General features: G+C 45.6%; 3 protein-coding genes across 3 annotated transcripts; all 3 read right to left on the bottom strand.

Annotated features, from left to right (window-relative positions):
• Window positions 1–545: 545 nt before the first annotated feature.
• POJ06DRAFT_259440 (uncharacterized protein) lies at window positions 546–931 on the bottom strand. Its single transcript, XM_056188388.1, has 2 exons — window positions 768–931; window positions 546–715 (listed from the first exon to the last, which is right to left on the bottom strand). The coding sequence occupies exons 1-2, from the start codon at window positions 910–912 to the stop codon at window positions 687–689; spliced, it is 174 nt and encodes a 57-aa protein (XP_056041874.1). The 5' UTR covers window positions 913–931; the 3' UTR covers window positions 546–686.
• Window positions 932–10,055: 9,124 nt separating this feature from the next.
• POJ06DRAFT_240128 (uncharacterized protein) lies at window positions 10,056–10,448 on the bottom strand (the record flags this gene model as incomplete). The annotated part of the gene is made up of 1 exon (XM_056186075.1): window positions 10,056–10,448. The coding sequence occupies one exon, from the start codon at window positions 10,446–10,448 to the stop codon at window positions 10,056–10,058; it is 393 nt and encodes a 130-aa protein (XP_056041873.1).
• Window positions 10,449–11,991: 1,543 nt separating this feature from the next.
• POJ06DRAFT_151303 (uncharacterized protein) lies at window positions 11,992–12,750 on the bottom strand. The gene is made up of 2 exons (XM_056184671.1): window positions 12,161–12,750; window positions 11,992–12,100 (listed from the first exon to the last, which is right to left on the bottom strand). Exons 1-2 carry the CDS (start codon window positions 12,398–12,400, stop codon window positions 12,014–12,016), a joined length of 327 nt encoding a protein of 108 aa, XP_056041872.1. The 5' UTR covers window positions 12,401–12,750; the 3' UTR covers window positions 11,992–12,013.
• Between the last annotated feature and the right edge of the window lie 67 nt (window positions 12,751–12,817).

Below are 12,817 nucleotides of genomic sequence, written 5' to 3'. Positions count from 1 at the left end.
AGTGACAGATTTTTATACTCAAATACTTATAAATAGTTATACATTTAATAATAATGAAAAAAGGCAAGGAGATTTATATTAGAAAGATAAAATAAAATTTATTACAGCAATAAGTTATTATAAGTTACATTAAGTTGAGGATTAATTAACTTAAACATTAACTTAAACATTAAAAATTATTATAACTAAGTTAACTTTTGCTATGTGATAAATTTTATATGAGCAAGTGGAAGTGAACAACAATAAGGGTGTTGTGGTGATCCGTTGATCTTACTTCTTTTTCTTCGTGATATTTCATACCGCAATGGTTGCAGGTCATCGACTTTGCTGACGTGTTATTGATCTTCTTGTGCCTGTTGGGCTTAAACTTTTTCTGTCCAGGCCTAGGGATGCGCACCTTTGACTTTGAAGAACTAGAATCAGAAGCAGCATAAGCAGAATTGACTAAGCCTTTGGCCAGGGTCTGCCGCTGTAATCTGAAGTGAGTCAACGTGGCGAACATCTGGTCGATTGTCATGTCCTTTTGTAACGGCGCGGGACTAGGCGGGACTGGACTAAGACAAGACGAGACTAGACGGGACTGGACTGGACAAGATCGTAGACAAGAATGTATTCCTTACAATACAAGACTTCTTGCTTGACCTGACAGCGAGGACAAACCCCTCCATTTATATTCTGTCAGGCGCCTACTGGATTATGTACACGCAAAGAACACGCAACAAACCAAGACGACAAACCAAGACAACAAACCAAAACAACAAACCAAGACAACAAACCAAAACAACAAACCAACAAGCAAACGACCAACAAAAGAACACGCAACACAACGAAGGCCCACAGCCAACAAACGAAAACCCCAACACCAACGTATTGCCGATCCTCCGCGCAGCCCCAGCCGCACGAGCCGCTCATTGGCGTTCCTGACACCTTTTCGGTTACCAAAGATGGCAACGCGTCACTGTAAAATGGTGTCAGCGAGCGGATAAACACTTCTATGAATATTGCAGGGTCAATGTCCATCTTTGCCACCTTAAGTTGTTCTCTCAGGTGCATCATGTAGTGAAAGTGTTTCTCGAGTGTGAAGCCCTCTTTCATCTGTGCAGTGTATAACTTGCACATGAGCTGCGGCTTCTGCGCCGCCCAGATCAGAGCAAACTCATGCTCAAGATAGCTCCACACATCTTTAGCCTTTTCATAGTCAAAGAATATCTTTTTGTATGCGCTCTCCATGTTGACTAGCAGTGCAGCCACTGCATTTTCATTCTTTAACTTCTCCTCAGCTGACAGCTCTATGACAGGTTTGTCATATGTAAGTGCCTCGGCGAGGCGCAACGTTCGTAGATGTATCTGCATGTCCTGTTTCCAAGACAGATAGTTTTCTTCACCACGGAGCTTTGCAAAGTCACCGTAAAAGCTTGACTTTGTTGACATGGACTGTGTATTCGTTGATTGATTCATTGTTGTTATGTCCTCAGGGCTCATAACCTTTTGCGATGTGATATATGAGCAAGTGGAAGTGAACAACAATAATGGTGTTGTGGTGTGTTGAAATATCAACTATATACTCAATAGGGTAATATAGGTGCACATAAGGAGAGTAACACTCTGCAGTGACTAAAGAATAACTCGGTACTGCAAAGACAGATCTGACGATCGAAGGTTTGCTGATGGCATGTGGCTAAACCTTGAACGTCGTGTGGGAAAGCACGAGTTGGGCATTTGAAGCCTATTGAACATTGACTCTGAACCACACTTGAGCCGCACCATCGTAAGAAAGGCCACGGCCTCACAAACAATGACCGAGACAATTCTGCAGAACGATGGGATAATACAGTTACCAGTCCGGTCTCATGATAATGTGCTTTTGGACATGAGACTTTATTTCTTTTTGACTGACGTCAGAAAGAGTCTGATGATTGATCATCGTTACCTGATACATTGCTTGGTAACATCACCTGCTGATGTAATTGAAAATCATTACTAGTTAAAGATCAGCAGTTACGACAAGGATTGTCAAATGATCAATCATCGGTGACGTCCAGATTTGGGTCACAGAAAGCCTATTTTTCTGAAGTGCAAATTCTTGTATATTTAAAGACCTCTTAATTCCCTTGGGACCGGATGATTAATAAGATCAACGGATCACCACAAACCCCTCATTGTTGTTCACAACTTCCACTCGCTCATAAAACTTTCAAACATCGCAAAAGGTTATGAGCCCTGAGGGTTCTCTACAACAATGAATACGTCTACCGAAACGAATATTGCTTCAACAGCCAAGTCAACTTATTATGGCGACTTTGCAAAGCTACGTGGAGAGGACAACTACTTGTCTTGGAAACAAGACGTCCACATACATTTGCGAACCCTCCGCCTAGCTGAAGCGCTGAACTATGAAAAGTCGGTCGGCGAATTGTCACCTGACGAGAAACTTAAGAATGAGAATGCTGTTGCAGCGCTATTGGTGAACATGGACAATACATATAAGAGGGTGTTCTTCAAATATGAAAAAGCGAGAGATATCTGGCAATATCTAGAGCACCAGTTCTCCTTGATATGGGCGGCAGATAAACCACAGTTAATGTGCAAGTTTTATACTGCTAAGATGAAGGAAAAAGAGACACTCGAAAAACATTTTTATTACATGCTGCACCTTAGGGATCAACTAAAGGTAGCCAAGGTTGACATCGATACAGCCATGTTCATGGCAGCATTTGCTCGTTCTCTCACACCGTTTTACAGTGATGCGTTACCTGCGCTGGTAACAGCAAAAGACATGACTATTGAAAACATGTTTTCTACCTTAACTCATTTCAGATTGCAGAGAGAGACTCTGTCTAAGAGTTTGGTCAACTCCGCTTATACAGCGTCCGGGGATAACACTAAAAGATCAGTCACTCGTTTTGCTGGACAAAAGCAAAAGGAAAATAAATTCAACACTCCCCCACAACTGTATACTCATAGGTATTTATATTGAGTATAAATTGTTGTTCAGAGAAAGAGTGTATTGCATAAGGATTGACGTAACACATTTATCATGATGGTTTGTTCCCAAGATCATTGTGATAGACATTAGTCATTATCACAAAGCAATTTATAACCCCTTATTCTGCTTTTTATCGTCCAGCCGTAATGGCTTGATGTTGACGTGCAGAATATTTCTTAGGTATTCGAATGTCGGATAGGCTAGACCTTTCGTAAAAATGTCTGCAGCCATTTCTTTTGTGGGACAATATGTAATCTTGAGTTCTTGCTGTTGAACATGCTCCCTGTCGCAACGTGACACACGACTTGTGAACGGCTGAGCATGTGCTTTGCCTTGCTGACATGCATCACAAAATGACAATTCTTTAATCGGAAACTGCAAATCTGTTGTCATTTGTTGAGTACGCATCTTGTTGATATTCTGTTCGCCAAGATGACCGAGTCTAGCATGCCACAAATTAATATCCGATCTCTTGATATAGCTAGCAAGGGTGGCTTGAGCCTTCTGAGCGGATCGATGAACGCGACATGATAGATACATTAGTCGATTGCGGACGAAACATTCGCCTATACATTCCTTATGACGAAATAAGCGAAACCTATTTTTGTGAATACCCACATCGATGCCATCTTCGCCAAGAGAATAAGTCGCGATCAGATTCTGTCGAAGCGTGGGAATGCATAAGACGTTGCGGAGGAGAAGCAACTTAGGAGGATGATTATCGATAGCGTGCAAGCGAAGAAGAACTTCGCCAGATCCAATAACACTTCCTCTGGTATCCTCGCCGCCAAAGTTCACGTGCGCAGACCATCTTGATCGTGTTCACAGCGATGTTTGCCCTCTTCCAGTCCAATCCTTAGAAGGCTTCAAATACTTTGTGACGTTCATTGACGATGCCACCTCAATGTGCTTTGTCTACCTCCTTAAGCACAAGTCAGAGGTATTTGCACAATTCAAGATCTTTGTGGCCATGACAGAAAGGCAAACTGGCAGAAAACTTAAAGAACTGCAAAGCGACAACGGCGGCGAGTATGAAAAAGAAGAATTCGTCACATATTGCCGGAGCAATGGACTGCACCTGAGACGTTCTCTTCCGTACATTCATCAGCAGAACGGATTGGCTGAGCGAATGAATCGAACGTTATGCGACAAGGAACGGAGCATGCGAGCACACGCAGGCATGCCTCCTATATTTTGGAGTGTAGCCGTGTTGCTTGCGACACATCTGCACAACATTAGTCCAACTGCAACCACGGGCTCTAAGACGCCATTCGAATTGTGGTTTAATCGGAAACCAAGTGTGGCTAAATTGCGTGTCTTTGGTTGTGTCGCTCATTATCTTGTCACTGACAGAAACAAACTACAGAAGAAGGCGGCACCAGCCATTTTTGTTGGATTTCCACCTGATCAAGCCGGATATCGTCTCTATGATCTCAAAACAAGATCCTTTCTTGTTTCGCGCAATGTCGTGTTCGACGAGGGACGGTTCTATAAAGATCTGCTTGAACCTTCACTTCACAAATCTCAAGTCAAGCCTTCTTGCTCTGACAATCCTACAGAGGAGTCAATGGGGCCACTCACACGGTCCAAGAGCCGTGCCTTGGAATCTGGATCAGATGTGGTGCAATACCAGGAGGTATCCAGACCCACACCAATACCGTCCAACTTTCGCATTGTCGTTCCAATCTTCAGACAACCGGAGCGCGTTTTAGACGCATGCAATGCGGTAGATCTTGTTATGTCTGATCCGCAGACCGTGAAACAGGCACTCACTCGGGCCGATGCTCGACAGTGGATGTCCGCGTGCCGAGAAGAACTGGATTCCTTGGAACAACATAAAACTTGGATTCTGGTACGCGAGCAAGATCTGCCTGCAGATACAAAGCCAATTGGCTGTCGCTGGGTATTCAGAATCAAGAGAAAGGCCGACGGATCTTTGGATCGATATAAGGCACGCCTTGTGGCTCAAGGTTTCGCGCAACGTCCAGGCTTCGATTATGACGAGACGTTCGCTCCTGTCGCTCGCGCCAGCTCTATTAGACTTATCCTTGCCGTCGCAGCCCAACGACGAATGTTTATCCACCAGATGGATGTCAAGACTGCCTTTCTCAACGGAACACTTAATGAAGTGATATACATGCGACAACCCCCTGGGTTTGAGGCCCAGAAAGGATACGTTTGCAAGCTGAATCGAAGCCTCTATGGGCTTAAACAGGCACCTCGCTGTTGGAATAACACCTTGACTGCTGTCTTGCGCGAGGAAGGCTTTAGCCGTCTCCAGTCGGACTGGTGTGTCTTTATCAGGCAGCCTGCAACTAAAGATATCGTCAACATAAACTATTAGAATGAAAAAATTCAACAATAAATCAACAAATCCAGTGACATGCAGTCATTGTGGAATGAAGTGGCACGAAGAGAAAGATTGTCGAATCAAAAAGTTTCAGCTCAGAAAACTTCAACAACGAAACTCAGTCAATACTGCGATGCTTAAGTTGTTTGGAACCAATGACCAAACACTTGCGTCAGGAGAAAATGAGATGCCATCCGTCTTTACAGATCATGCTCAGTCAGACAATGACGAGCTTCCGAATACAAATGCGGACAATCAGGATATCGCCTCGGCTTATTATTCTTCCTTCGGAGGGACCAGTTCGGACTCCTGGATGCTTGACACCGGCGCGACACAACACATGTGCAATGATATTACATCTTTTCGGTCGTTCACAAGATGGTCTGCGCACGTGAACTTTGGCGGCGAGGATACCAGAGGAAGTGTTATTGGATCTGGCGAAGTTCTTCTTCGCTTGCACGCTATCGATAATCATCCTCCTAAGTTGCTTCTCCTTCGCAACGTTTTATGCATTCCCACGCTTCGACAGAATCTGATCGCGACTTATTCTCTTGGCGAAGATGGCATCGATGTGGGTATTCACAAAAATAGGTTTCGCTTATTTCGTCATAAGGAATGCATAGGAGAATGTTTCGTCCGCAATCGACTAATGTATCTATCATGTCGCGTTCATCGATCCGCTCAGAAGGCTCAAGCCACCCTTGCTAGCTATATCAAGAGATCGGATATTAATTTGTGGCATGCTAGACTCGGTCATCTTGGCGAACAGAATCTTAACAAGATGCGTACTCAACAAATGACAACAGATTTGCAGTTTCCGATTAAAGAATTGTCATTCTGTGATGCATGTCAGCAAGGCAAAGCACATGCTCAGCCGTTCACAAGTCGTGTGTCACGTTGCGACGGTCCACTTGATCGTGTTCACAGCGATGTTTGCCCTCTTCCAGTCCAATCCTTAGAAGGCTTCAAATACTTTGTGACGTTCATTGACGATGCCACCTCAATGTGCTTTGTCTACCTCCTTAAGCACAAGTCAGAGGTATTTGCACGATTCAAGATCTTTGTGGCCATGACAGAAAGGCAGACTGGCAGAAAACTTAAAGAACTGCAAAGCGACAACGGCGGCGAGTATGAAAAAGAAGAATTCGTCACATATTGCCGGAGCAATGGACTGCACCTGCGACGTTCTCTTCCGTACATTCATCAGCAGAACGGATTGGCTGAGCGAATGAATCGAACGGTATGCGACAAGGAACGGAGCATGCGAGCACACGCAGGCATGCCTCCTATATTTTGGAGTGTAGCCGTGTTGCTTGCGACACATCTGCACAACATTAGTCCAACTGCAACCACGGGCTCTAAGACGCCATTCGAATTGTGGTTTAATCGAAAACCAAGTGTGGCTAAATTGCGTGTCTTTGGTTGTGTCGCTCATTATCTTGTCACTGACAGAAACAAACTACAGAAGAAGGCGGCACCAGCCATTTTTGTTGGATTTCCACCTGATCAAGCCGGATATCGTCTCTATGATCTCAAAACAAGATCCTTTCTTGTTTCGCGCAATGTCGTGTTCGACAAGGGACGGTTCTATAAAGATCTGCTTGAACCTTCACTTCACAAATCTCAAGTCAAGCCTTCTTGCTCTGACAATCCTACAGAGGAGTCAATGGGGCCACTCACACGGTCCAAGAGCCGTGCCTTGGAATCTGGATGAGATGTGGTGCAATACCAGGAGGTATCCAGACCCACACCAATACCGTCCAACTTTCGCATTGTCGTTCCAATCTTCAGACAACCGGAGCGCGTTTTAGACGCATGCAATGCGGTAGATCTTGTTATGTCTGATCCGCAGACCGTGAAACAGGCACTCACTCGGGCCGATGCTCGACAGTGGATGTCCGCGTGCCGAGAAGAACTGGATTCCTTGGAACAACATAAAACTTGGATTCTGGTACGCGAGCAAGATCTGCCTGCAGATACAAAGCCAATTGGCTGTCGCTGGGTATTCAGAATCAAGAGAAAGGCCGACGGATCTTTGGATCGATATAAGGCACGCCTTGTGGCTCAAGGTTTCGCGCAACGTCCAGGCTTCGATTATGACGAGACGTTCGCTCCTGTCGCTCGCGCCAGCTCTATTAGACTTATCCTTGCCGTCGCAGCCCAACGACGAATGTTTATCCACCAGATGGATGTCAAGACTGCCTTTCTCAACGGAACACTTAATGAAGTGATATACATGCGACAACCCCCTGGGTTTGAGGCCCAGAAAGGGTACGTTTGCAAGCTGAATCGAAGCCTCTATGGGCTTAAACAGGCACCTCGCTGTTGGAATAACACCTTGACTGCTGTCTTGCGCGAGGAAGGCTTTAGCCGTCTCCAGTCGGACTGGTGTGTCTTTATCAGGCAGCCTGCAACTAAAGATATGGTCATCCTAATAGTTTATGTTGACGATCTAATTGTTGCTGCCGACCGGGGACCAACGCTCGATCAAGTCAAATCCAGCTTGCGACGACGTTTCCAAATGACGGATATGGGTGAACTGAACTACTATTTAGGTATCGAAGTCGGATACAATCGTTCAACAGGGACGCTGTTCTTGTCACAAACAGGATACATACAGAACATGCTCAACCGCTATGGCATGACGACGGCCAATCCTATCAGGACTCCACTGGATCCCACTCATAAGCTAAGCATGGACCAATGCCCTAAAGATCAAGCTGAGATTGATTTAATGAAGAAGATTCCCTACAGCAACGCCGTCGGTAGCTTAATATATGCTGCCACTCATACTCGCTCTGACATTGCCACAGCCGTGGGCGTCGTCAGCAGGTATATGCAAAACCCAGGATGGGCACATTGGGTTGCCGTCAAGAGAATCTTCCGTTATCTACGTCACACACTAAGCTACGGCCAGGTATACCAACGTGACAGCTCTCTGCTGGGCTCTAGCATGCAGCTTCATGGTTATAGCGATTCAGACTGGGCAGGCTGTGCGGATACCAAACGGTCAACGCTCGGATACGCCTTCCTACTTCCCACTGGACTCGTTAGCTGGAAGTCGGCACGACAACGATCTGTCTCCCGGTCCACTGCTGAGGCAGAATACGTGGCTTTAAGCAATGCAGCTCAGGAGGGAATATATCTTCGTAAGTTTATGACTGAACTTGGTTACAAGCAGTCTGAGCCTACAGAGATCTTCGAAGACAATCAGAGCTGCATCGCCATGGTAAACAATCCTGTTCATCACGAACAGGTGAAACATATTGACATAGCATATAACTTTACCAGGGAGCATGTTCAACAGCAAGAACTCAAGATTACATATTGTCCCACAAAAGAAATGGCTGCAGACATTTTTACGAAAGGTCTAGCCTATCCGACATTCGAATACCTAAGAAATATTCTGCACGTCAACATCAAGCCATTACGGCTGGACGATAAAAAGCAGAATAAGGGGTTATAAATTGCTTTGTGATAATGACTAATGTCTATCACAATGATCTTGGGAACAAACCATCATGATAAATGTGTTACGTCAATCCTTATGCAATACACTCTTTCTCTGAACAACAATTTATACTCAATATAAATACCTATGAGTATACAGTTGTGGGGGAGTGTTGAAATATCAACTATATACTCAATAGGGTAATATAGGTGCACATAAGGAGAGTAACACTCTGCAGTGACTAAAGAATAACTCGGTACTGCAAAGACAGATCTGACGATCGAAGGTTTGCTGATGGCATGTGGCTAAACCTTGAACGTCGTGTGGGAAAGCACGAGTTGGGCATTTGAAGCCTATTGAACATTGACTCTGAACCACACTTGAGCCGCACCATCGTAAGAAAGGCCACGGCCTCACAAACAATGACCGAGACAATTCTGCAGAACGATGGGATAATACAGTTACCAGTCCGGTCTCATGATAATGTGCTTTTGGACATGAGACTTTATTTCTTTTTGACTGACGTCAGAAAGAGTCTGATGATTGATCATCGTTACCTGATACATTGCTTGGTAACATCACCTGCTGATGTAATTGAAAATCATTACTAGTTAAAGATCAGCAGTTACGACAAGGATTGTCAAATGATCAATCATCGGTGACGTCCAGATTTGGGTCACAGAAAGCCTATTTTTCTGAAGTGCAAATTCTTGTATATTTAAAGACCTCTTAATTCCCTTGGGACCGGATGATTAATAAGATCAACGGATCACCACAAACCCCTCATTGTTGTTCACAACTTCCACTCGCTCATAAAACTTTCAAACATCGCAAAAGTGGTGATCCGTTGATCTTACTTCTTTTTTGTTAACTTAGTTAGTTACATTAAAAAAATTATTATCTGTGACTTACGTTTAATAATTGATTGTATATACGGGTTCTTGAAACTCTTGGAGACACTTGACGGAACAAGAGCAGATATACGACGTGCTGGAAGATCCCTTAGAATGTATCAGGAAAGCCACGCGAGAAAGAAACGCGAAAAAGAAAAGATCGGAGAACCGAACACGGAAAGGAACGGAGACGGCGCGCGGAGAGAAGCGCGAGAAAGAACGCGGGAAATAACGGAAAGCGAAAAGGAACAGGAATACGGGAAGAGGATGTCCTGAGCCAGTAAGCCGAAACAAAACCAAGGAGAAAAAGATTCCGGCGAGCTAACACATCGAGATCTACCCTATCCCGCTGGCCCCGATGCGGCTTATGACAGTCTACCGTAGGGAATAGTTTCTTTTCGAGGAACTATTTGTGCCCGTTAAAAATCTCCTTTGGCTGATAAGCCCGACATAATTCCCTCCCCCCGGGTGTGACGCCAAGATGGCGATAGAGAACGTTTGCGAGGATCCACGGGACCATATACTTCCGCCCAAATCGCGTGCGACGCGGGCGGTCCTCGACCAAAACATTCTCCAGGCGCCCAGGGCGCCCGCGACATATTTCATGTGGAGTTCTGTCACGTCGCCGAGATTGACCGACTCATCAACCATGGCCGCAAAGTCGTCCGTGTATCCGTCTTCGTCGAAGGACACTACGTACTTCAGGATCGACGGACTCGAGCCGGTAGTATATGATTTCGTGTACTCGGTGACCGCTTTGACCGGCATTTGAAGGGAAGGGAGGTCAGGTAACAGGACGTCAGTTCGTCTCTGTTCCACCTTCCAGCGCGTCGGATCTGCTCTTCACCCACTCCGCGTACCTCGGCCATTTGGGCGCCGGTCTTACGTCCGGCATAAGTCTTCTTCGTCGACACAAGTTCGCCTTCGCGCTCCTCATAGTTCTCGTTGTATCGTTCCTTGAGAAAAGCAAACATGTCGTAGGCACGAGGAAACATGTTGAGAGTGAGCATCACTAAATCATCCACGTGACTAATGATAATTCCTTTGGCGATACTGTCAGCACGTAACTTTTCAGCTGTCATTGACTCCAAAGGTGTATTGTCGTCGACGGCCGTCAAAGCATTCACTGTAGCAAGATAGGATCTGATTCTTGCCTCCCAGATCACATAGTTCTTTCCATTGTAGATAGGGATCTGGGTGCTCAAGGAGGACCCGACGAACGTCAACGGAAGATTTGGTGTGGAAGTCATTTCGCTGACAGGGCTCATAACCTGTAAGAAATGGTGTATGACTGTAGATATCAAACTAAACTCAGAACTCCCCGCTCGCCCAGCAACACAGCCGAATGAACTTCCTCATTCGGCTAACTCAGAACACAGAGGCACAAGATCAGAACTCATGATCTTGTGAAATGGAGCTACGGCAGAGTCGCTAACCAGATCGGGCAGGGAAGTGGAGAGTGGCCAGCTCTCCGCAAACCCAACTCCAGGATCAACCAATCTCCAGTGACCAGAAAAGCGGGGTAGCTCCACCTCGGAAGGAAACCGAGAAAGAGACCCACCACACTGGAAGTGGAGACTGATCTACCTCTGACAAACACCGATCTCTCATAGTTTGGTCAGTACCACGCCTTCGTGGGGCTTAGCCGGACGATGCGAACGTTAGCTAAGTTCTCCTTCAAGCTGGGGGGCTATCACAATAATTCGATTGACATACCGTACTGAATCAATAATTTTGTGTCAAACCAGGTCTCATTGATGGGAAAGGCTCCTGGTCAATATGGAACCGGCAAAACAAGTTTAACTCTAGAATAAACATGGGGCACACCAGGAAATCCTGATTCCTCGTAGCTCCGACATGATCTACTCGACCATGCTGGTTAGTCTTACCGTTGCAAAGCAAAACCACAAGAACCTTGCACTTCGTGGGGCCCTCATTTTCTAACGGCAGCAGATATAAGTCCGCCAAGTCTATCTGCCGCCTGATGCTCCCACGTAAGGCAAGTAGTTGCCAAGGAGGAAATCTAGGAGACCCTGTACGCGATCTCTGTAGTTATCTGGTCGCGAAAGTGTCGCATGAGCAACCTTTCTCATTCCTTCCGCGTTGTAACCGTCAAAAATGGAACCAGCACCTCAATCCGCGTAGCTTCTCGATTTCTTTGATGTGCATTAATGGAATATGTCCTGAGTATTGCCTGTACGTTCGCGGTGCGGGGACTTGGATGCGGATTTATGCCGAAGTCAACTTGCTGCTTCCACAAATCTGTGATGGCAGCAACATGAAGTTTTAAGGTGCTCACAAAATACGGCTCTTGCCGATTTCGAGAGCCCTTCTCAAATCAGCTCGGTCTGTAAAAATCCAATGAGCTTGGACTCAGTTGCCAGTTGCCCATCAACAAACTGGCGTTCGTCGCACCATTCCTGAAGTTGTGCAGTGAGCGCGCTGCTATCTAAACAGTGTTTGGATTCACATTCACTTACGGTAAAGCGACGCTGAATCGGCTCATAGGCTTGGGCCGTCCCTACTGGACGAAGAGAATACTTCTGTCGGACAGTCTGCATCTGCGTATTATGCAAAAATATTTCATTCTGTAGTGTGAGATCCCCACCAATAGCCAAAAGTTGAGAAGGCACAATAAGGGAACCCTCCATGTTTGGCGTGCTTTCCTCTGAGACGCCGACGCTGGCACTTGATGAAGTGAGAACCACTGGTTGAGCCATTTACTAAATCCTTCAGATGTGTATGAGTATGGAGTCGTTTTCAATATTGAAAGAAATTGATGTGTTTTTGGTGACTGTTGAAGAGTTGTAACCGCGACGCGACTCACGACCTTTTTTTTAATTGATTGCCCCGTTGTCGCTCCCACAAACGCGTGGCCGACGCGTGCTCTTTAGCGGCGTTGTCCAATTGAATATTTGGCATGGACATAGTACCTTGGGACTGCGCGCAGATTAGGCCATAGATGTGACGCCATAGTTGCTCATTGGAATAATTAATGAAGGCATTAGAAGTTAATGCAGGATTTAGTTACTTCTTTGACCGGACGTCAACTATGTCTGCGGTACGTACCTAACTGCTGGATATCAATTTTGCAAAAAGACGCATAACTTAAATGATATATCGCGATTCACGTACTC

This window comes from Lipomyces tetrasporus, assembly GCF_029532465.1.
Source record: "Lipomyces tetrasporus strain NRRL Y-64009 chromosome Unknown POJ06scaffold_9, whole genome shotgun sequence".
NCBI lineage: Eukaryota > Fungi > Ascomycota > Lipomycetes > Lipomycetales > Lipomycetaceae > Lipomyces > Lipomyces tetrasporus.
This window is presented reverse-complemented; position numbering and strand designations above follow the sequence as displayed.